The 25191-nt window shown below is 42.2% G+C and overlaps 1 protein-coding gene across 1 annotated transcript; it reads left to right on the top strand.

Moving 5' to 3' along the window:
• Positions 1 to 28: 28 nt before the first annotated feature.
• LOC112077124 (structural maintenance of chromosomes protein 3-like) lies at positions 29 to 23990 on the top strand. The gene is given in 37 exon segments (XM_070441578.1): positions 29 to 143; positions 799 to 862; positions 1022 to 1071; positions 1196 to 1263; positions 1369 to 1440; positions 1547 to 1626; positions 1742 to 1788; positions 1791 to 1819; positions 2517 to 2634; positions 3003 to 3178; positions 3402 to 3482; positions 4080 to 4244; positions 5222 to 5343; positions 5661 to 5868; positions 6047 to 6068; positions 6071 to 6152; positions 6940 to 7039; positions 8629 to 8789; positions 9060 to 9201; positions 9363 to 9513; positions 9812 to 9964; positions 12394 to 12545; positions 13148 to 13306; positions 17578 to 17685; positions 18103 to 18211; positions 18482 to 18624; positions 19041 to 19145; positions 20054 to 20189; positions 20192 to 20265; positions 20674 to 20713; positions 20716 to 20763; positions 20766 to 20829; positions 20831 to 20861; positions 22166 to 22274; positions 22277 to 22342; positions 23172 to 23278; positions 23473 to 23990. Coding segments are annotated over 37 exon segments (3669 nt in total). The 5' UTR covers positions 29 to 127; the 3' UTR covers positions 23584 to 23990.
• The last annotated feature ends 1201 nt before the right edge of the window (positions 23991 to 25191 follow it).

The raw sequence follows: 25191 nt of genomic DNA, 5'->3' as shown, positions 1-25191 counted from the left end.
ATACATGCATTTTGACACAATATTCACAATAATCACTTTAAAGCCCACCTTCCCTTTATTGAAGGAGAAGGGATATTTATTTTAGTTGTTTGTTCGCTTTCTGAGGAAAGTTCCTGATTAGGCGACCATGTACATCAAACAGGAACTAGCGGCGCGAGCTCCATGTCGTCGACCCGCTCTCTGAAAATGATGCTTGCGGCCTAGCCAGATAGCTAGCTTTAGCTAAGAAGTACTGTAAATAAATAAACATTTACATGTAGCTAGCTAGCTGGATATAGTCTACAATACTGCACGTAGAAAAGTAATCTACAAAAATTGTCATGTGCCGGATTGCAAACAATTCTGGACCATGTCTGTCAGTAGGCTAGTTAGCTCAGGTACTAGTAGTAGTGTGCTAGTCGCTAGCTAACGTTATAGTAGCTAGCAATATGTGGTAACTTTCTTCAATCCAGCTAACATAACTAGTTAGGGCAGCTAACTATCTTGCCAGTTAGCTATCAAGACAAGCCATTCATAAAGTAGTCACATTAGCTAGCTATTAAGATAACGTTGTTTGTTATTAGCTAAGCTAGCTCGGAAGATACTGCCCCATCCAGCTTGCATAACATTAGTTTGCCTATTGACATAGCTAACAAGCTAGCTGGCTAGCAATTGTTTGCAGCTAATTTCAACATCCTGTGAAAATAAACTATTAATGGATGTCTGAATCGTTTATTCAATGCAATGGTCTGTAACCAGCAAGCTTGGATCATTTCAGATTTGTGATAGCAGTTGCACTTCCCTTCTTATCCTCTCAGGTCATCATCCAGGGGTTCCGAAGTTACAGGGACCAGACTGTGGTGGATCCTTTCAGTCCAAAGCAATGTCATCGGTGAGATTCTGTAAAGTTTACTCTCTCCCAAAACCTCTAGCTATCTTTAGTCATCAACAACACCTCACGATGTAGGTAGAGGAAACAATGCGTGCTGCCTGTCCATCCATTGATTTGATTGACTGACATTTCCCCCCCCCCCTGTATGTGTTTTCTCACAGTGGGAAGAAATGGATCTGGGAAAAGTAACTTTTTCTACGGTAGGTGCGCGCTCTCCCCTGTCCTCTTCTGATGTTTTCTACCATATGAAATTAGAAGAATATAAAACATGGGGATGCATTTATTTGCTGTATATAACAAAAACAAATGTTTGTTTTCTTTCAGCCATTCAGTTTGTGCTCAGCGATGAGTTCAGCCATCTTCGCCCCGAACAGCGCCTGGCCTTGCTCCATGTAAGTAGTGGAAGTTATACTAACAGTAATGGATATTATATAATCCTCAGTCTGTTGTTAACCCCATAACACTATTTATAACAATGTTATTCCCTGTCACTGCAGGAGGGAACTGGTCCTCGTGTCATCTCAGCTTTTGTGGAGATTATATTTGACAATTCTGACAACAGGTTGCCGGTAAGATTCTCACCAAAAATGATTGTCACCTTTTTGACTATTTAGTCAGTCATGTTTAGTTTGATATCTCTCCGTTCGTTTGTCAATAAATTCACTCTCCCTCCAGATCGACAAAGAGGAGGTGTCCCTCCGCCGTGTCATCGGCGCCAAGAAGGACCAGTACTTCTTAGACAAGAAGATGGTGACGTAAGTGTCTGTTGACTACACGTCTGTTGTGACTGAGCAAAGATCGAAAATTCATTTCTGTTTGAATATGTAATCATCATGTAATCAGCAGTCATGCATGTTGATTTTTTTGCAGTAAAAATGACGTGATGAACCTCTTGGAGAGTGCTGGTTTCTCCCGTAGTAACCCTACTACATCGTCAAGCAGGGGAAGGTAAGACGGCACTATGAACATATGCTCTAAACAGGCTCCGTTGTGCAACATTCATTGGTTATTGATGCAAACATGTTTCTTGCACCACTGTGCTGACTATATATCTGTTCATACACACCAACGTCTCATACAGTGATATCTTAGATAAAATGTTTTCCCTTGTCCGTAATCTGTGTCCAGAACAACCATATAATTTTCTACATAAATTATAGAAAGGATACCTTTAATATGTTTCGTCTCTCAAATGGCTACCCAGACTATTTGCGCCCCCTGATCTTTATGCTGCTGCTACTCTGTTATTAACTCTACCTACATGTACTTATTACCTCGACTAATCGGTTACCTCGCACATTGATTGCTGTACCGGTACTCCCTGTATATAGCCTCGCTATTGTTATTTTACTGCTGCTCTTTAATTATTTGTTACTTTTATTTCTTATTTTTTTTAGGTATTTTTCTTAACTGCATGTTGGTTAAGGCCTTGTAATAAGCATTTCACTGTAAGGTCTAAGGCCTGTTGTATTCGGCGCATGTGACAAATAAAATTTGATTGAACATGTATCCAGATCAACCATATAACTATACATATGATAAGTTTCATATGTTTCCTCTCTTTATCCTGTATCCAGATCACTTTATACGTAAGTTATACATGGGTATCGTTCATGTGTGTTTCTTCTCTTTATCATGTATCCAGATTAACCAGATGGCTACAGCCCCTGATTCCCAGCGTCTGAAGCTGCTGCGTGAGGTGGCAGGAACCAGGGTGTACGACGAGCGCAAGGAGGAGTCCATCTCCCTCATGAAGGAAACAGGTASAGTAGAAGAACCAACGTCTCTCTATATGTCTACGATGACACCATCTAAGACTCTGTTCACATGCATTCAGTCACCAGATCTAAGCAGAGGTATTCTGACTCACTACCTAAAATGGGCTTTGATTTAGACAAATTCAAAGCGTGCAGTTATTTACGGGGAAAAACGGTAGACTTTCAAACTTTCAAAATAAATGCTGCTCTTTCAATTTCCAAATTATTCTCCAAGGAAAAGCTATATAATTTAGTTCCCAGAATAAGCATCTCCCTTTCCTATTACAAATGGCCCTTGGTTGTGCCACCACAGCTGTAGATATAACTGTAGACCTAAATAACATACTGGTGCACTGTTTTTGTGTTTCMCCCAGAGGGTAAGMGAGAGAAGATCAATGAGCTGCTRAAGTACATTGARGAGCGTCTCCAGACCCTGGAGGATGAGAAGGAGGAGCTGGCTCAGTACCAGAAGTGGGACAAGATGAGGAGGGCTCTGGAGTACACTATCTATAACCAGGAGCTCAACGAGACACGCGCCAAGCTGGATGAGGTAATACGAATAAAAAAATCAACAAAATGTGTTTATGGAGTTTGGGTCGAGAAAAATATTATCTGTCAAATCAAATTGGCACAGGATGTCTAACAAAAAGTAACTTTCAGTTGGTAAGGGTTTGCTTTTGTTGTCTGGCCTTTCAAATTCTTCCTTTTTTAAATGGCATTTGATTTTTTTGATTGCATAGTTAACTGTTCTTTAAATCTGTTTCCTCTTTCAGTTGTCCTCTAAGAGAGAGACCTGTGGAGACAAGTCCAGACATCTGAGAGATGCCCAGCAGGATGCCAGAGACAAAGTAGAGGTAAGTGATTCTGCATACAGTATTTGCACAGAATGGCTTGGAGTGTAAATGGATCTGATCAGCTTTTCACACTACTGAGCCAAGCTGTACTGAGTTGGCCTGGTTACGCATCCATCCACCACAGTTCCTGTAACTGCTGAAAAGGACTAGGGGGGGGGGGTTGGGTTAGGGGAGGGTTTGGCCGGGGGGGGGGGACTCATCGCGCTCTAGCGACTCCTTGTGGCGGGCGCCTGCAGGCTGATTTTGGTCATCAGTTGAATGGTGTTTCTCCGACACATTGGTGCAACTGGCTTCCGGGTTAAGCGGGCTGGTGTTATGAAGCGCGGTTTGGCGGGTCATGTTTCAAGGGGGCGCATGAGTTGACCTTCGCCTCTCCCAGCCCGTTGGGGAGTTGCAGCGACGAGACAAATTGTAATTGGATCGCAATTGGAAATCACAATTTTTTTAGAAAAAGGGGGTAAAACAAAAAAAGGTTTCTATCTTAGGCTCTTGTGTATGCAAACCTGACCAGATTTTTTTCTATTTTCTCTACAGTCAGTGTACATCTAGTCTACGTGTTATTCCTCTCATTGCCTCCTCCTCTTCCTCCCACTGTAGGAGACGGAGCGTGTGGTGCGTGAGAAGAAGTCTAAGATCAGTGCCATGAAGGAGGAGAAGGAGCAGCTGAGCTCAGAGAGACAGGAGCAGATTAAACAGAGGACCAAGCTGGAGCTCAAATCCAAAGACCTGCAGGAGGAGCTGGCCGGCAACAGCGAACAGAAGGTAGGGGAGCACAGTGGATGTGGGGGATGAGTGTGTGCTGTCTTGAGATAGAGAGTGGTGTGTGTGTGTAGTTGGCAACAGTGAACCGAAGAAACGGGGCGGTCAGAAACCTCCTCATCTGCGTCACTGTGTGTGGGTTTAGATGTGTGTGTGAGACCCGCCATCCTTACCTACTACGTACCTACCTCTCCATCCTCGAACAGGAGCCTCTCCATCTGCGTCAGTGATAATCCCCCCACACCTCCAACACCCCCTACCTCTTCTCCATCCCTCCCTCCCCTTCTTTTCTCAGAGGGTAAGGACAGAAGCCTCTCCATCTGCGTCACTGATTCACCACACACCTCCATCCCTCTCCCCCTACTGCTAGTCTTAACCTCTCTTTCTCTCTCTCTGCATCCCTTCATTCTGGGCAGTGGCCCAAGGGAAGAGATCTGCCCCAATCCCTGTGTGTGTTGCAGATTAGACAGCAGCATCTCAGCGAGGTTGGATTAGGCCCACCTGGCCGGGAGAATGTTGCAACAGCTTTCTTGTTAGCTTTGTTTGTTGGGATGGATGGAGGGTGGCAGGAAGAGGGAAGTAGGGAGAAAGCGGGTGGGTGTACCTGCGTCATCTGCCTTTCTGACTGCTGTGAGTCACATGATCCTATCTGATGATATGGATCAAAGCAGACTTTAGGAAGTCCCCGGGCGGCGACGACATCGATGAAGGCAGCTCCCGGCACCTCTCTTCTTCAGAGGGTTGGGTTAAATGCAGAAGACGCATTTCAGTTGAATGCATTTTTGTCAACTGACTAGGTATCCCTTTCCCTTATGTTGACATATCTAGAGTAATCACGTGTGTAGAGAAAAGGTTATCTGCTGGCGTTTGAACTTATTTCAGTGATGACCCCACACACATATGAGTATCCTCAAATGCCTCTGAGTGTCACCCGTTGTCACCATTTGTTTCTATTTAATAATAATGAATTCCTCCTCCAGAAACGTCTGCTGAAGGAGCGGCAGAAGCTGCTAGAGAAGATAGAGGAGAAGCAGAAGGAGCTGCAGGAGACTGAGCCCAAGTTCAACACTGTGAAGGAGAGGGAGGAGAGGGGCATCGCCAGGTCTGTAGGAAAACCCTACACTGCTCAAGGCTCAACAATGAATTAATCGTTTAATAGGCAACAACTTTTTAATGTATTAGTAAAAGGATATTTACTCATTTTCCCCCCATGTAATGTTAGTTACACCTGATGTTGAGCCACTAGAAAGTGAATGAAGTTGGTTCTCTCGTAATCCTCATTGGTGAAAGACTGGAGTGTGTCCAACATGGCACCTTATTATAGGCCACTAAATAAGGAATAAGCCCCCCTTCAGAATTTTTTGCTGAACTTCCCTTTGTACCTTTTAACACCTCCTGTCATTCCCTCGCTCCACCCAGACTGGCCCAGGCCACCCAGGAGAGAACAGACCTGTACGCCAAGCAGGCCGTGGCAGTCAGTTTATCTAAAGAGGAGAGGGACAAGTGGATCAAGAAGGAACTCAAGTCCCTGGACCAGGCCATCAACGACAAGAAGAGGCAGATTGCTGCCATCCATAAAGACCTGGAGGACACTGAGACCAACAGGAAGAACCTGGAACAGTATAGTGTATGGAGCCTAACTCATGACTCATTATGCTATGTTCAATTGGAACTATTATGGTTGATTATAATGCCTTATAAGAATGATTTTGTTTAAATAGAATGTTCGATTCTGTTCTAGATTTCACTCTGTTCTATAATTCTTGGATCAAGTTTCTATCTGACTGGTCTGTTTTCCCCTGTAGAAACTGGACCAGGACCTGAATGAGTGAAGACCAGGGTGGAAGAGCTGGACAAGAAATACTACGAAGTCAAGAATAAGAAGGACGAGCTGCAGAGCGAGAGAAGTAAGCACTCATCTCAATATTCTAATTTGTTGCTCCACTCTGTGTTTGTAGTCATTGCACTGCTAGGCAAAGTATTGATGAACTGTAAATCTTTACTTCGTCTTCTCGCTTTTCTTTCTTCTTTACTGCTTTTTGGTCAATGTTCGTTGAGTCATCATTTGCGCTTTTATATATTGATTCTAACTTATAAATCGTAACTTTCTTTGCTCTTTTATTTTTTACTCTTTGCTCATTGAGTCATGGTTTGCACTTTAAATATACATCACTTAGAAAATATGTATTTACTTTGTCTGGAATACAAGACGAAGGCTATTAGCCATGACTCGACCTCCACTGTGTTAAAGGTTGGATGGTTTCCCCCTTAAGACTTACATTCATCTTCCGCCTGGCAACCTTTATTTCCTTACCAGACTATGGTCTGCTCTGCTGTGAATGTCAGCATGCCTTTCTCCTCTCCTCTCCTTAACAATGGAGAGGTATTTATAACACTGTGAGATGGATGTTGGATGCTGCCTGGAGCTTTGCACTGTGTGCTGTAGAGAAAGGCCTTGAGATACTGAGTTGTGTGAGGAGGAGAAGAACAGAGACAATGAATAGAATATGACATATGGGCCATTAAAGTTTACAATAGAGCTGCTCTAAAAATGAAGGCATTTTCCTGGAAATGATTCAACAAAATTATCATCTACAATATTTGCCCTGCTTGCATTAATTTGGTACAATGTCTTTTGGACTGAATGACAAGTTAATGCATTAAACTAGCAGTGTGCTTGTCTGTGCGCCTCCACCAGCTATCTGTGGCGGGAGGAGAACGCTGAGCAGCAGGCCCTGGCAGCCAAACGAGAGGAGCTGGAGAAGAAACAACAGCTCCTTAGAGCAGCCACCGGCAAGGTCAGTGTGACTTCCTACTCAACGAAACACACACACACTCGCACCTTAGTATGCATCGTCATATCATGCATATCATCATACTGCCACCGGCAAGGTCAAAATAACCTCCTCCCCCCTATGGCGTTAGATTGACCTATGAGTCATATTAATTATAGAAGACCCACTTTCACCTCTACATGAATGTCTATGTAATCCATATCATCCTACTAGCCTTATGCTAAACCATGTGTGGAAGTTCCATTTATCTATGAATCAATGCCAGATTAGAAAGGACACACACCTTCCTCTTTACATGTAATCATACTAGCCATGTGGTAAATCTTCTGAGGCAATCATAGATTACAAAGGTCACACCTTTACACACACCCATCCATTTATATACTCCCTGCCCCACGGCCAAGGAGAAAGAATACACACACCTTCACACGGACACACATTTCCACACGTTTCCTGTTTACTACCGGTCATGTCATGGGCCTGGTGTTACAGATGAATTACTAAGTCCACACCATGAAATAAAGGCTGCACACACACGCCGTCACACTACCTACTCAACCGATTGTCGATGGCTCGGCTTTAGCAACAATGAGTCACTGATGAAAGCAATCCCACCTGAACACTGAAGACTCACTTTGTGACTCCATTATTGGGGAAAGAGAGAGAGGTAGTGATTTTGTGACTCAACCAATTATTAGGGAAAGAAATTGCGTAGAGGTAAAGAGAGTCTAACAAAGAATCAGCCCACCCCTTTCTCCCCACTCTCCTAGAGATCTACAGTGTATGTCTGACTCAGCTGCTTATTACTTTTTCAGTTACACTCTAATCAGTCATTTCTTCAATCAAATCTCCTCAAAATGACGTTCTATCAAAATTCCAGATGGTTACCTTGGTGATTGCCGTCTTTACTTAGCTTGAGTGGTCCGGTCGAAGCTGACTTATACCCGGGACGTCACAGAGAGAGTACTTATCTTTTGGACTACAGAATGTGGAAAATCACTATTTTCACCTACGTAGACTAGAGATGGGCATTATTATTATAAATATCCAARCGGACGTTAGTTTTCAACGACTTCCGAGAGTACATACAAAGATAGACCATGACGTTTTAATAAAACAACAGTTTGGCCGTTTTTATGACTGGGCCCCATAACAAACAAACAAAAGAGGTGCCGGTAGCCTACACACTTTACACGCATGTGCCTTATTGTGGGTCAATCAAAGCTTCACTACCATCAAGGGCTCCATGTGTAGCAAGTGAAGTGGGACATTTCTAATCCATGCTAAATGGATTTAGAATTACGGAATTAAATTGGCTAAATGATGAGGATTAGGCTACAATGAGCAACCAACAGGTAGGCTGTTTTAATATGAATTGAGTTGTAGACAAGGACGTGGGGATCAAAACAAGTGCTTTCTTTAAAACGCATCTATTTCGACTGTCCAAATATCTGAAAAAAATTCTGGATATTATTTGAAATCTTTTTAAATGCCCATCCCTAAGGAAGACACTTGTATGACGCCACAGATAAATATGCATTTAAAAAGTGTTGAAATGTTAAGGTAAATCTAGCTGTTTTTGTCCCCACTAGGCCATTCTGAACGGTATTGACAGCATCAACAAGGTGCTGGAGCATTTCCGCAGAAAGGGGATCAACCAGCACGTCATCAACGGTTACCATGGCATCGTCATGAACAACTTTGAGTGTGAGCCCGCCTTCTACACCTGTGTGGAGGTCACCGCGGGAACCAGGTGAGTGACGGGCTATTTTTCAATAGTATTTTTTTTCTATTCCTTATGTCGTTTCTTTTCTCCTGGATTGGAGAACACATTGGAGGAGAAGATCTGAGTTTCTTCCTCTCTGACCTCCGATGTGTTTTGAGAAGGAGACGGGGAGAGGGGACACGGTGAATCGTGGAAAGACCATTGAGAAAGCCAGAGAGAAGCTTGTTTCCTCAATGTAAAAGTAACTGTTACTCAAACTTGTCGSCTCRTACTCCTTCATGTCCCCCTTCCGACTAGGTTGTTCTACCACATAGTGGAGACAGACGAGGTGAGCACCAAGATCCTGACGGAGTTCAACAAGATGAACCTGCCTGGAGAGGTCACCTTCCTGCCCCTCAGCAAGCTGGACGTCAGGGACACCGCCTACCCTGAGACCAACGTAAGGGAATATTCTTGAATGGAATYGYCCTAAAAGTGTAACCAAGCAAAAAAATCAAACATACCTCAAATACTGTACTATGTATTTGACCCAGGCCTGCTATGAHTTAGGGTCGTCAAAGAGCGTTAAACTGACCTATATTTCCTCTCTCTCTCCTTTAGGATGCCATCCCCATGATCAGCAAGCTGCGCTACAGCCAGCAGTTTGACAAGGCCTTCAAGCACGTGTTTGGAAAGACCCTGATCTGTCGTAGCATGGAGGTGTCCACCCAGCTGGCCAGGGCATTCACCATGGACTGTATAACTCTGGAGGGTAGGTATYGACTTACGTGATCAAGATGACAATTAATGTAAATGACACCAATTCTTGTCTGCCTTTTACAGTCTATGTTCAAGTAACTAGAGGTTTCTTGGTGTAGATTTTGAAGTGTTTCGGTTTTTGTTGTTGTGTTTGTGAGTTAATAAGATCACGGGTGTTTTTCTGCTGGGGAGATGACCAGCACAGTACCATACCAGTTAGTGTGGTGTGGGACAGTTTAGTTATTTTAATTGTAATTTAATTTGTTATTTTTATATATTTTTTGTAATTGTTTTGTTACTGTGTCTCTCAGGTGACCAGGTGTCCCACCGCGGGGCGCTGACAGGGGGTTACTATGACACCAGGAAGTCACGTCTGGAGCTGCAGAAGGACATGAGGAAGGCTGAGGAGGAGCTGGGAGAGYTGGAGGCCAAACTCAACGAGAACCTCCGCAGGAACATCGAACATATCTTTTAACTCCATTGTTAGTTTGTTGGTTCATTCATTCACACAGATCCTCCCCWWGTCCTCTAAATTAAAGACCCAAACTGTAGGGCCCTATAAAATTAGATTGTTTTTGTCTGATTTCCGTTTTGTTTTCCCCCAAATTCCGTTTTCTCCATTTTGTTTTTCCATGTTTCTGTTTTCCCCTGTTTCTTCAGGTTTTCTTTATCAAAATCACACTTAAAAAAAAAAAAAAGGGAAAAACAACTTAATTGGAAATGTGTATTTTTGGATGTAGTTACCCTTTTCATTCTAGTGCACACCAAGCACTTGGCTGTTGTTTAAATCAAATCAAATTTTATTAGTCACATGCACTGAATACAACAGGTGTAGTAGACCTTACAGTGAAATGCTTATGAGCCCCTAACCAACCGTGCAGTTTAAAAAAAAATACGGATGAGATTAAGAGATAAAAGTAACAAGTAATTAAAGAGCAGCAGTAAAATAACAATATATACAGGGGGGTGCCGGTACAGAGTCAGTGTGCGGGGGCACTGGTTAGTTGAGGTAGTATGTACATGTAGGTAGAGTTCATTTGTGTTTTTGTAGCGCACGTGATGGTAGAGATTGCAAGACAAATACTGATGCAAATAACCATATCATTCTGYCAGGTAAGCATAGGCTATTTTGTAGTTATCATTTAAATGAAAAGGTTTTTGGGAAAGCCTTTCCATCTAACAGAAKACTTTTCATTAGCATCATCGCTAACGGCTACACAAGGTGGCAGGAAATACGAATAACTGATGYATTCTGTTAATTTATTATGATAAACTTCGGCAAATTAATATTCAATRCATTTAGTTAATTCCCTACTAAGTTCAATGCGTTTTTTGAATATTGTTGAATTCCGTTTTAATGTCTGGATTCCATGATTCTGTCCGTGTTTTCCGCATCGAGGATTTTATAGGCACTGTTTTTGTTTCTGATTAGTCAGGAATACAGGCATGTGTGGATTTGTGATTTGACGCATTTACCATGGTCCTGTCTCAGTCTAGCTTGATGTACACTAACTCAACTCCCTACCCTACAGTGGACCTGAAGTGAGTCAGACACCAGAGATACTAATATGCCATTTTAGTCCTAAATACAGGGGCTCAGTAGGTGATGGTGTGTTGTCGTCTYTCTTGCRCTAAGTTGGAGGAGATTTAATGTGTAAGAGATGARCAGGTTTCGTATTGAAATGGATGGGATAGTGTGTGTGGTGTTTCATGTCATTTAGTTGTAAAACATGGGGATTAAGCAGGTAATGGAGTGTGTCATGTTTTCCTCTTCCTGGTTCTCAGGAGGTTGTGTGTGATTGGCTGGTTGGAGGGGATTTCATGCAGCCAGGTTATGTCTTGAACCCAGCAGCAGGAGGGAGGAGGTGTGTGTAGGTGGATGTTGGAGGATTACATGTATAATATGAGTGTGTGTGATGGAGARCCAAAGAGGATTAGCTAGAGTGTGAGAGAAAGAGGGAGAGCAGGGGCATTGCCCTCAGACCTCTGTCTCTGTGAGTCACTGGTAGCAGGCAGCACCAGTGCGTGTGCGTGCTTGAGTTGATTGTTGACATGGCATCACTCCTGTAAGCCCCCAGCAATGAGTCAGAGGTTCAATCAATGATTTTAAAAGCATGTTTTTTAAAAATATATATTTTTTTTTTATCTACACCACCTCTGGCCCTTAGGTAAGCTTGCCATTAGGGAGATGCCTGTCTGTTTTATTTTAAATCAGTCTTTAAAGGGGCAATCTGTAGTTGTTACATCATTTTTTGACTTAATTATGATATGGACCCATTTGATTCTTTTATTTTAAATCAGTCTTTAAAGGGGCAATCTGTAGTTGTTACATCATTTWTTTGACTTAATTATGATATGGACCCATTTGATTCTTGAAGAATCAAATTTAGAAATGCCTGATGAGCTTAGTTCAGCTGTCATACCCCAAAATATATATGCTTGTTTTACGCCAATGTTTGTAAACAAAGTAAATGTAACTTATATAGACTCAAAACATGGTTAAAACGATCATTTTGATATCATGGACGGTCAGTCCTTCTATGAATTTGAGAGCGGTTACATTTCTCCAGCCCTGTCCCTCAGCTTTTAACCAAAACGGGCAGGGAGTCCAATTTTATTTTATTGATTAAATTGCTGATGGCCACTTCAATTGTATGGAAAACGAAAGCTCTAGTTTTGGATGATTTGAGTTTAACCAATATAATGTTACATGCTTTGAGCCTCTCCAAAAGTGTGTTATAAATCCCAAAAACAAACCAACCAATTGAACAATGATATATCCATCATGTCTGAAGTATGTTCCTTAACCCTCTCCTGTATGTATCAACAATGAGATCTATAGGTTATATAGGTCCTATTTGTTTATAAAGTATGTTCCTTAACCCTGCATCACGTATCAACAATGAGATCGACCAGCTGATGAACCAGATGCAGCAGATTGAGACCCAGCAGAGGAAGTTCAAGGCCTCCAGAGACTCCATCCTGTCTGAGATGAAGATGCTCAAGGAGAAGAGGCAGCAGTCCGAGAAGACTTTCATGCCGAAGGTGAKGTTGAGTTGGACTTCAATGTGTCTCTTGGTTTCTATCGGGCCCTATTCAAGGGAATCGTGAATAAAGTGTAGCCGTAGTTGACTGAATCAGACCTCGATCCAAAAAATGTCAGATTGTTTTGAGATTCAGAAAAGTACCGTAACATCCAGGGGGATGATAAGAAGGGTGTATTTTTATACTCTACAAGGTAATATGTACGTCAGTATCATGCTACCATGGCAAGCACCCCACCTTTTTACATTTGAGAAAATGCAGCAGTCTGAGAAGACATTCATGCCTAAGGTAGCCTACAGTTATATAGCTGACTTTATGATTGTTGCTGTCTTCTTCCGTCTAGACTTCTTGAATTATCTTGAACATGTAGTCCACCAGTTGAACACATGAACACATTGCTGCACTGTACTAGCATAAACTGTACCTGCTGCTTGCAAACCAAATGTCATCTTTTGGGCATTGATTCAAGTAATTTCAACCCATTCAATCTCTCTCCTCACAGCAACGCTCTCTCCAGTCTCTAGAGGCCAGTCTCCATTCCATGGAGTCTACCCTGTAACTATTCCTCTCTTAACTATCTCTCCTCTGTTCTCTCCTCACAGCAACGTTCACTGCAGTCTCTAGAGGCTAGTCTCCATGCCATGGAGTCCACCAGGGAGTCTCTGAAGGCTGAGCTGGGGACAGACCTGCTCTCTCAGCTCAGTCTGGAGGACCAGAGACGTGTGGATGACCTCAACGACGAGATCAGACAGCTGCAGCAGGTAAGGAGACAGCTAATGAAAGACTACAGGGGGAACACGTTTAAACGGGGCTCTGTGTGTGGATGTATGGTTGTATGTGGTGTTTGAATGGCTGGATAGCTGGATGGTTTTACCTACTGTTAAGACCTTGACATCGAAATCAGACTGCTCCAACATGTAAACATTACAGCTAGAGACAGGGAACAAGTTTAAATGGGGCGCAGATTATATCTAGAATGAATGAATTACATTTTTATTTTTGTCAAATCACGAATTGGCAACCCATTCCTTATGGATTAATTGACACAAACAAACATTACAATAATTCACTGTGGTATTGCAATGATCATTCTTCTTCTGGTGTTCTCTGCATTGCGCATCGCATAAAGAGTGAAAAAAGGTCAATCAATACATAATAGTAAATAAGGTTATCCAAACAATAATTATATTCCTAGAGCAGTAAAATCATACATGCATGCCTGCATGCATGCATATACAGATAAATAAATACAGAAAAATTAAACAGAAGGCATTTAAACCCAGTCTGGCACAAAGAGAAGATTCATATGGGAGACAAGACTATACACAATCTATATACACACGTACAATTTACCACATAGAAGGTAAATATTTTTACAATTTAATTATAGGTAGCCCTTTTCTTTTACTCCAGGCTTTATCTAAATATTCCGCAAATGGACACAATGGACAAAAAATATGTGTTTCTCCTCATCGCTCAGCCACATAATGACAGGGTATATCTGGTGTGCTTTCTGGAATAAGCAAGCGTATATCGTGGTAGAAAGGGCAATGAAGGATAAAATTAGTTTAATTCTCCATTTCTTCGAGGTCATAATAGTTACATAGTCTTTCCTCTTCCATTTCACCACAATACCGACCTGTTTCAATACGCAGAGGCAATATCGCTGATCTGACCTGTGCACATAGCGAGCTCTTGCTTTTAGGTAGGTTATACATAATATATCTCTCTCACACGAATTCACCCTTAATCAAACAAAAGGATCTCAATTTGGGTTTATGATTAATATCCACCCATTTTTCCCCCCAAATTGCATCAACAGTTGTTTTTTAATCGTATCTATGTCTCCCTTAATTTGGTTTTCGTACAGATGTTCACAGTCAGATTGTTGAACAAGGTCGGACATTTCAGTTGCCCAGGCTCCCCCTATGGGTAGATCCCATTAAAAAACTTGACTAGCTATTCTGGCAGTTGGCATATCCAACATTCTATTCCAAAGTCTCAACATACACGCCCTCCATCTCACTTCACAGGGTTCCCAGACCATGTCCCAAGTTATTGCAAGTATAGATGCAAACTTGTGGATACCTAATAAGTAACATACTGCTCTGTTATGGACATGTTAGTTTTTAAAATGCCTCTTAGCAACCCACACTCCTGCTGAATAGTCCAGAACAGGACACTGTCTGACACAGTTGGGAATACGTAGCGTAACCAATATCTTTGAGTGTTTTGGTTTTCCTATTAATCCCCCAAGAGCTCTACTTCCTGAGTCGGCCAGGGCAGATGTGCCGTATAAAAAGGTAATATGTTCATCAATAAAAATACACAAATATTTATAATTGCTAGTAAACTCAAGAATGTCTTCACCAAAACTGAAAAACACTTCTCACTTTAGAAAACCRGGTATTATCTGTGTTTTTGTCTGGTTGATCATGAGTCTCCATCTTTTACTCCAATTGACTGCACATAATAACATGTTCTGCAGGTCTTGGTCGGTTTCTGCCATCACAGTAATATCATCAGCATATAAAAGGATACTTAGCATTTCATCATATCTTACTCTAATATTTAACTGTTTTAAATTMTTTTGCCAAATAATTTRTAAACAKAGCAAACAAAGTSGGTGATAAGGCGTCTCCTTGTTTTACACCCGAGGGTGTGGGAAACCAATCTGTACCATAACATTTCCCATCAACCYCTGTCTTWAACAAACTATAGGCTAAAAGATCCCTATTTAAAAATCMWTTTTTTAATTGTATTTAATTTAACCTTTTATTTAACTAGGCAATACAAAGTCAAAAGCTTTCTGGAAATCAATGAAACATGCAATAGTAGGCTTCTTTTCGTGTGATCTATTTCTGATTATTGTACAGACCGAGAAGATATGAACTATACAGGCTGTGGACTTAGAACACCATTTTGTTCTTCCACCAGAATGTTTTTATCCTCCAAAAAGGTCAATAGCCTATTGTTGAGGATGGATGAATATAATTTATAAACCGTACTTAATAAACTTATGCCTCTATAGTTCAGTGGCACTCTCGGGTCATTTCTTTGAAGATTTGGGAATGGGATTCACTATAGACTTGTATGGCAGTATACTGTACCCAAAAACTAATTTGGAGCAAATTATATAGGACTTCAATTAATTATTATAATTTTTTTTTTTTTATTGAACCTTTATTTAACTAGGCAAGTCAGTTAAGAACAAATTATTTTTTACAATGACGGCCTACCGTCAATTTAGGGGATTTTAAACTTCATTAGGCCAAACACTTTCAAAATTTTGCAGCGTCAATCACTTTCTTAACTTTTGCAGACAACTCCTCATTTACGTACGGGTTACATATATATGAGGGTTCTGACATTTTATTTTCCATTTTAGTTCTCAGGGAACATATGTCTTTATAAAATGATTCCTCAAAATATGCTACATTTTCGATACCTGAGAACAAACTGCAAACCCCTTCTCCCACTCCTTAAGAACCTGTGTAATATCAGAGTTCAGCCCCCCCGCTCTTCCCTGACTTCCATTGGAATTTTCTTATGTCGTTTTGGTAACAACTTGTTTACTTGGCTCAAACTGTTGAGGTGTATTGCCTGTATCCCCTCAATGTGTAATAACTGCCCTCTCTTATATCTCCGTTTAAATAGGTGCAGTCTTTTATCAAACACATGCTGATTTTTCTTAAATTCCTTCCTAAAATGTTCTCTTGTGTTCCTGTCTTTACACTTGTAAAAAAAAAAAAAAAGTACTCAGCCTTGCGCATTACTGACCATAGATCTTTAGCTTATCATTCCAATAAGACTTGTTCGGCTTGTAAACCTTCCTGGACTTCTTTATTCGCATTCTTTCTTTCCTATTTCAGAATATATAATATCACAATGTTTCATACCACACATCTAAATCAAATGTTGTTTCTTGGCAAGGTATTGATGAGTTCCACCGAGCTCTACATGCCAGTTCAGAACATAGAAAGTAATTTAGCACATTTATCTTCTTGTAATTAGGCCTGTACGGGGTATGTATCTTCTTGTAATTAGGCCTATACGGGGTATGTATCTTCTTGTAATTAGGCCTATACGGGGTATGTATCTTCTTGTAATGAGGCTGTACGGGGTATGTATCTTCTTGTAATTAGGCCTGTACGGGGTATGTATCTTCTTGTAATTAGGCCTATACGGGGTATGTATCTTCTTGTAATTAGGCCTATACGGGGTATGTATCTTCTTTGTAATGAGGCCTGTACGGGTATGTATCTTCCTCCGCCCGAATGATGTAATACCTGGTTGAGAAAGTTTGTGGATATTATCAAGAATACAGACAGTGAGTGAATGAATACCGGAAGTTCACTTGATTCTAATTTATCACCCTGTCCCTGATGATAGAAGAACATTTTGGCTTATGATCATTTCACTGTCTTGTTCCTTCCGGTGTTATATCATACATGGATTGTTAACAGCTTTGTCTTTGCCTTTTTGATAATAAAAAAAACACACAAACACCCTCAGACTCGCAGTCGATTTTTAAGTGGCCTCGATGAGTTGAGCGCTAGCTAGCTGCGGTGGTTTGGGAACTGCATTCACAGCCAACCACACAGACACACTACCAGCTGCTCACAATGACCACCTCAGTAGCCACCTCAGCCGTTCTATCTGCTAACGTTATGCAATCGTCCCCGATTATAGAAATAGACTCATGTTCTGTACAGGAGTAGGTAGACGGGCTGTGACCCTCAGTCTCCTCTCTCTTTCTCTCCCCGCCTGCAGTTCTTTCCATAATTTTTTCCCTCAATTAATTTTTCTTTCTTTCTTATGAAGGCTCCTTTGTTTGGGGTGTGAGTGAGGGGTACGCTCTTTTTCTCTCATCTATTCTATTACGAACAGAGGGAGTCTCTCTGAAATGTGTTCTGTATTTTGTTATGAAAGATGAGGACATGAATGTAGAACAACAAACATGATTGTTGTGCTTGTGTGTGATGTATTGTTGTATGAAAGGAGTAATTCATCATGTTATCTTTGTGTGTAGGACAACAGGCAGCTGCTGAATGAGAGGATCAAGCTGGAGGGGATCATGACCAGGGTGGAGACGTACCTCAACGAGAACCTACGGAAACGCCTCGACCAAGTAGAACAGGTATGGTGTTACACAATGTTCAAACCTCAACCTAGAACAGGTCCGGTTCCACAGTAGAGGTACGGTTCCAGAATTYTCCAAACAAATATCACAATAGCGACATTTYTATTTATTTATTTAATCTTTTAACATTTTTTCAGTCAGAATTTATTTCACAATGTCTCGTGACCCCACCCCAAATATTGACTTAAATTCATTACATTTTAATCTGTTATCAAAATGAAAAGAAACCATTAAATAATTACTCAATACAATGTAGTTTTCCTAAATATCTTTCTCTTWATTTTTTTACTCTTWATTTTTTGTTCCCGACTTTGAATACCAGTGCTGTAGGASATGTATGAGCTGAGAGAGACAGGGAAGTGCTTGTGAATGTGTTTGTTACTAACTAACTTCTTTCTCCTTGTGATCCTGTAGGAGTTGAATGAGCTGAGAGAGACGGAGGGAGGCACCATGCTCACAGCCACCTCCTCAGAGCTGGAGGGAATCAACAAACGCATCAAAGATACACTGGCACGCTCAGAGGGTAGGTCTCTCACACACACACCACACCACACCACACCACACACACACACACACACACAGGCATTAGCAATAGAAAGAATGGAGCTCACAGGAAGTATTGTGTTGGTCTCTCTTGAACAGTAGTATGTTATTTGACCTGAATTGATGAAAACCTACACACAATCCTCAATATCAATAGAGGTACAACTCAAGTACAATTGTTACATCTTCAAAGTGCCAACGTWAAWWTAWAWAWWWWWWWTWATGGTATCTGTCCCTGTTCATCCCCCAGACCTGGACGTGTTGATTGACAAGGCRGAGATTGAGGTCAAGGACCAYGCCAAGAGCATGGACCGCTGGAAGAACGTAGAGAAGGAACAGAACGACGCCATCAACCATGACACCAAGGAGTTGGAGAAGATGACCAACCGACAGGTCCGCCTTTTGAATCTCCAGCTATATTAGAGTTCAGTGTTTCCATTATTTTGGATAGATTGGGGGTAAKGCCCTGCGATAGACTAGCATCCTGCTCAGTCGGTGTACAGAAACAGGAGGTGGGCTCCTGCTCCTATGAGCCGTTCTGGCTCGCACAAACCAAGGCTACTTACTGTACCTGATTAGGATGCCCACTGACTGACGCCATGACAACCGCTAATCTTCCTGCGGTCCATACACATGACTAAAAATACATAAGACATAMGACTTGCCAATTTACATTGAAAGAGGACAGTAGTAGACATGAAAAGAATAGTTTAAAATACCTGACAGGTAACACCTGTTATTGCTCCTTGTGTCTCTGATCATTGCTGATGCTGTGTGGTAATAAAGTACTGTTACTACTCCTACTACAGGGCATGCTGCTGAAGAAGAAAGAGGAGTGCATGAAGAAGATCAGGGAGCTGGGGTCCTTACCACAGGAGGCCTTCGAGAAGTACCAGACCCTCACACTTAAACAGGTGAATTCTTTCTCTCTCGGGATAAACACACACACACACTCTCTCTCTCTCTAGGAGTATACACACACACTCCCTAGGGATAAACCTGCACAATACTTATGGTAAACACACTCTCTCTCTCTGGGCTCCCTGTCCTGTTTTTAACTTTCAGGACTTTGATTAGCAGCCAAAGCCAAACAGTCACGACAACAATAATCTCAGAGAGCCTCCTCAAGCCTCGACCGAGGGGCCAGCGCCTGGTCACATACACACGACTGAGACACCGCCCACCCACTCTCACACTTATGAAAGCAGCAGCAGCCACCTCACTGTGACTCAGACACCTAGTTAGCCGGCTCCCGCGCCAGACGTCCCTGGGCACCTCGGTGTGTGTCGAGTGGGCTGCTGGCTCATCTCTCATAAGTGTGTGTCCTCTTGACAAGACTAGAAATAATATATCGTGAGGATGAAGGTTAGCTTCCTTAATTTTCTCCCCAAGACATTGAGTCTTGATTAGCCGGGCCAGGTCAGATAGTGGATTCTAGAAGTGGATGAAGCCAAAGGATGATAGTCTACCACTTATAACAGCTCTCTTTGATAGGTCTCTTGACTTGACATAGAAACTGAAGATTATTAATAGTTTTGAGTGTTTTGAAGGAATACGTGTCAGTGGGATTATGGTTATTTCAACTCCTCTTCATACTCAAGTGATGATGATTAGAAATATCATCGTTGGCACTTTGCCATCGAGCTTTTCACTTGAAACGTGTATGTCTACAATACAGCATGCGTAGTAACGCGTTACCTCGCCTCTTCATCCAAATGTTCCTCCCCACAAGTTGTTCTGTAAGCTGAGAAGTACGCCACGTGAGCAAGACATTTTTAATGTTACCCTAACTCTCTCTCTCTCCTTCCCCCTCCCTCTGTAGCTGTTCCGTAAGCTAGAGCAGTGCAACACAGAGCTGAAGAAGTACAGCCACGTGAACAAGAAGGCCCTGGACCAGTTTGTCAACTTCTCTGAGCAGAAGGAGAAGCTGATCAGGCGCCAGGACGAGCTGGAGCGAGGACAAAGTCCATCATGGAGCTCATGAACGTGCTGGAGCTCAGGAAGTACGAGGCCATCCAGCTCACATTCAAACAGGTACGTTGTCCTCACTGGGCAAGTACCCAACCCCTTCATTAGGTGACGGGTACGCTTCAACCTTGAATCAAACCTCAATCGAGTCTCAAAAAGGTACTCTAACAGATAGACTGATGAATGCCTTCTGCACATACACCTGTACCTCTGAGCAAGGTCTCAATCAGAGACTTCAACCCCCGAATAAGTCATTTCCTTCAACAGAAATGTTCATGATTTAACCATTGAAAGCAAGACCCCAAATGAAGGACATGGTTGTTGTTGAGTTCTGTCAGCATGAGTTCAATCAAGCACATTTGCCTGCGATTGATAATAGTGTTTTTACTTACAAGCTCTTTTCATTTTACAGTAATAATCTCTGTTCCAAAGTGACTAACCATATCATGACAAATTCATCTTTCCTCTCCTCAGGTGTCTAAGAACTTCAGTGAGGTGTTCCAGAAGCTGGTTCCAGGGGCAAGGCCACCCTGGTGATGAAAAAGGGTGACACGGAGGGAGGTCAGTCCAGGACGAGGGGGAGGGGGGCACTGACAGGCGAAAGGGCTCAGGCTCTCGAGCAGTGTGCCCTCTGTAACCAGTTCACCGGAGTCGGCATCAGGGTAAGAGTGTTTGCCCAAAACATAAAGCTTTGTATTCAGGACAAAGTTAATTTCTTTGCACATTTTTTTACAGTTTTCTTTGGTGCCTTATTGCAAACAGGATGCATGTTTTTTTTTTTTTTTACATGCTTATTTTCACTCTGTCATTAGGTTAGTATTTGGAGTAACTACAATGTTGTTGATCCATCCTCAGTTTTCTCCACACAGCCATTAAACTCTGTAACTGTTTTAATTCACCATTGGCCTCATGGTTTCCTTCTCTCTGACAACTGAGTTAGGAAGGACGCTTGTATCTTTGTAGTGACTGGGTGTATTGATACACCATCCAAAGTGTCATTAATAACTTAGCCAAGGGCCTCCCGGTGGCGCAGTGGTCTGGGCACTGCATCGCAGCGCTAGCTGTGCCACCAGAGACCTCTGGTCTGTCGCGCCACCGGGAGGTCCGTGGGGCGACGCACAATTGGCCTAGCGTCTCCGGGTTAGGGAGGGTTTGCGGTAGGGATATCCTTGTCTCATCGCGCACGCGACTCCTGTGGCGGGCCGGGCGCAGTGCACGCTAACCAAGGTCGCCAGGTGCACGGTGTTTCCTCCAACACATTGGTGCGCTGGCTTCCGGGTTGGTGGCGCTGGTTAATACTACTAAGCAGTGCGGCTTGGTTGGGTTGTGTTTCGGAGGACGCATGGCTTTCGACCTTCGTCTCTCCCGAGCCCGTACGGGAGTTGTAGCAGTGAGACAAGAACAGTAACTACTAACAATTGGATACCACGAAATTGGGAGAAAAAGGGGGTAAAAAAAAAAAATAATAATAATAATAACAAGCTCAAAGGGATACATTTTTACCCATCTACCAATGGGTGCCCTTTGCAGAGGTATTTGTGGTTGAATCTTGTGTTTGAATTTCACTGCTCGACTGAGGGACCTTGCAGATAATTGTATGTGTGGGTACAGAGAGAGGTAGTCATTTATGTTAAACACACATAGTGAGTCCAGCAACTTACTTGTTAAGCAAATGTTTACTCCTTAACATGTTTAGGTTTGCCATAACAAAGGGGTTGAATACTTACTGACTCAAGATATTTCAGCTTTTCATTTCTATACATTTTTAAAACATAATTCCCTTTGGCGTTATGGGGTATTGTGTGTAGGCCAGTGATACAACATCTCAATTGATTCCATTTTAAATTCAGGCAGTAACACAACAATGTGGAAAAAGTCAAGGGTGTGATACTTTCCAAGGCACTGTATGTGTATATCCTTTTCAATAATATTCCACATTTGTTTTCTCTGGTCTTGCCCCGTCCAGGTGTCGTTCACGGGGAAGCAGGGGGAGATGAGGGAGATGCAGCAGCTCTCTGGAGGTCAGAAGTCCCTGGTGGCCCTGGCCCTCATCTTCGCCATCCAGAAGTGTGACCCGCTCCTTTCTACCTGTTTGATGAGATCGACCAGGCCCTGGACGCACAGCACAGAAAGGCTGTCTCGGGTAATAACACACTTCGTATCAAATAAATATATTATATTTTTATAGCATATTTTATACAACACAACCACTCAGACTGCCTCCCTTGGATAAGAAGATTGGAATAAGTGTGTTGAATTTACAGCTAGCCTTTCTGTCTTGATTTTCAATGGGTGGTTTAGGTTAGCAGTTGGGCCAGTACTGAAAGGTCACTGTTTCAAATCCCCAGACAAATCGGTCGATGTGACCTGGAGCAAGCCATTAACCCTAATTGCTCCTGTAAGTCGCTCTGGAGCGTCTGCTGAATGAAAATGTATCTGTAAAATACATTTTCTGACTTTATTAGTCTGTTGAATTTCAGCTAGCCTTTCTGTTTTGATTTTCAATGTTCGGTCATCCACAACCCTTGCCTGGCTGCCCGACTCCTTGCTCCGGCCAAACGCTATGCCCATGGACGTTAGTTTCTTCTTCACAATGAGTTTGGATCTGAGTACCTCCCAACGATTTCTAGAACACAAACACATTCTGATTGGTCCCAGAAACGTGATGGGTTGGGCCAGAGCCAGAACACACATGGGCAAAGCAGCAATTTGAAAATTCTTCATTGGCTTTGATACTCTTGATTGGTTAGAAATGATCCAATCGCTGTTGACTTTGTTTTGTACAACACCCATCATTTTGACGTCACCACAAACGGCTTAAATGATGGAAGTCTCAGACTGAAGTATATAGAGCAGTGGAAGAATTCAGTTTGAGTCGTCAGGCAACCACAATCCTTCAACAAGCATGAAGAAATGTAAGCATTATAAATACTAAATCTCTTATCCTTACCAGTGTGTAATGTGTGTTCCAGATATGATTGTAGAGCTGGCGGGCCATGCCCAGTTTATCACCACTACGTTCAGACCTGAGCTTCTGGAGTCAGCCGACAAGTTCTACGGAGTCAAGTTCAGAAACAAGGTGAAGTTCCTTAAAAGTTTATACGTTGGTCCACATCGGTATGAATGCGTGTGTACTGGTTACTCACTCACTGGCTAGTTTTAGACTAGTTTAATAACCTCTGGCTTTCAGAGACGTGAAAAGTATGTTTAATAGATGGTTGTCTCATTGAAACTCAGACACAGGCATTGGTGACTCACTGTGTGTGTTTCCAGGTGAGTCACATTGACGTGATCTCGGCAGAGCAGGCGAAAGACTTTGTGGAGGACGACACTACCATGGTTAAGAATAAACAACTCTTCCATCTTCCTCATCCACCTCCGTAGTGCACTGCTAACTCTGAGCCTTCAGTCCTCTCCACTCCGACAGAACTCAACCAGAACTCTATGGTCAGCCATTATTGGAATCTATTCTCATTCTAGCGTCAGAACTCCCAGGTCCATCGTCTAGCGCTCAGTAGCTCCACACTGTTCCCTCCTCTATGACATCGTTATGACGACATCCATCATCTAGCGCTCAGTAGCTCCACCACTGTTCCCTCCTCTATGACATCGTTATGACGACATCCATCATCTAGGCTCAGTAGCTCCACCACTGTTCCCTCCTCTATGACATCGTTATGACGACATCCATCATCTAGCGCTCAGTAGTCTCACCACTGTTCCCTCCTCTATGACATCGTTATGACGACATCCATCATCTAGCGCTCAGTAGCTCCACCACTGTTCCCTCCTCTATGACATCGTTATGACGACATCCATCGTCTTAGCGGCCGAGGAGGAAAATACAACGTTAATTTTGTTTTTTTTCTGGACTTTTTTATTTTATTTTTAACACGTTTTCAAGTGGTCATGTTGATGTTTGAGATGAGGGTTGAATTTCAGTGCTGGCGCAGCCTTTGACCTCATTGTATGTAATAGGAAATGGAACTTTTCAGATTCAAATGCATGTTATTTTTTTTATTTGAAACTGTTGGTCTGTGCTGATGTTGTGCTGATGATTTTTCATCATAAATTGGTTGGTCACTTTGAATCTCAAACTGTGAGGTAAAGTGAAAGACAGAAATAATAACCAGTTTGTCAGAATAATCTTCCATGTTTAAGATATGACATATTATTAACTTGTTGTAACGTCGTTACCGAAAATGGTTTGAAACATTCGTAACATTTTTTTATTCTTTCTTTTTGTTAACGGCGTCTTGGCATTCCCTGTTGTAGGTCATTGTCTTGTAACCAGTTAGTCTATCACTGACTGCAGCATTTGAACTAGTTGTTTTCTCCCTGTTACTCTATTGAAAATAATAAAAAATCGTATAAGGACATTTCCTGAAGAGAAGTTGTGTGCATTTGTAGTGAAGTAAGTTGCAGTGTGACATGTGATCTGTGTAGCATTATACCACTGGGTGGCGCTAGGTCACAAACTCTTCACCTCCTGAACCATACATMTGTCTGGTAACGACATGGACCACGAATAAGATGAAGTTACACCACGAGGTGTAATGAGGGACCTATAATATACATAGTGAATGTCTAGAGGAGTGGCACAGAGAGTGATTTGAGATCATGACACTTGATATCACCAAATGAGCCTACTGGTGTTTCATACTGGAAGATGTAATATCAGACATGGGGATCATATCAGTGAAGAGGCTAGTTACCAGAAACCCAGTTCAACATTCAACGGCCACCATTGAAGGAATTTCAATCTGCCATGCGGKRCACCTAAATATAAGAAAGAAAATAGATTTCTACCAATGAGCCTGACAGTATTTCTGAAGTTGGTTGATAAGATGATCTGAAACAGTATAGTGGTATGACTAGTCAGGAAGGTAATGAAACCCAGATTARCATCTGATCAATGGCCCTAATTGAACCATTGAATGAATTTCAATCTGCCATGTGGGACACCCAGAAGTTAATTGTGATCCTCTCGTC

This window comes from Salvelinus sp. IW2-2015, unplaced genomic scaffold (genome assembly GCF_002910315.2).
Source record: "Salvelinus sp. IW2-2015 unplaced genomic scaffold, ASM291031v2 Un_scaffold4308, whole genome shotgun sequence".
Lineage (NCBI taxonomy): Eukaryota > Metazoa > Chordata > Actinopteri > Salmoniformes > Salmonidae > Salvelinus > Salvelinus sp. IW2-2015.
Note: the sequence above shows the minus strand (reverse complement) of the source record. Positions and strands in the feature narration are given on the sequence as shown.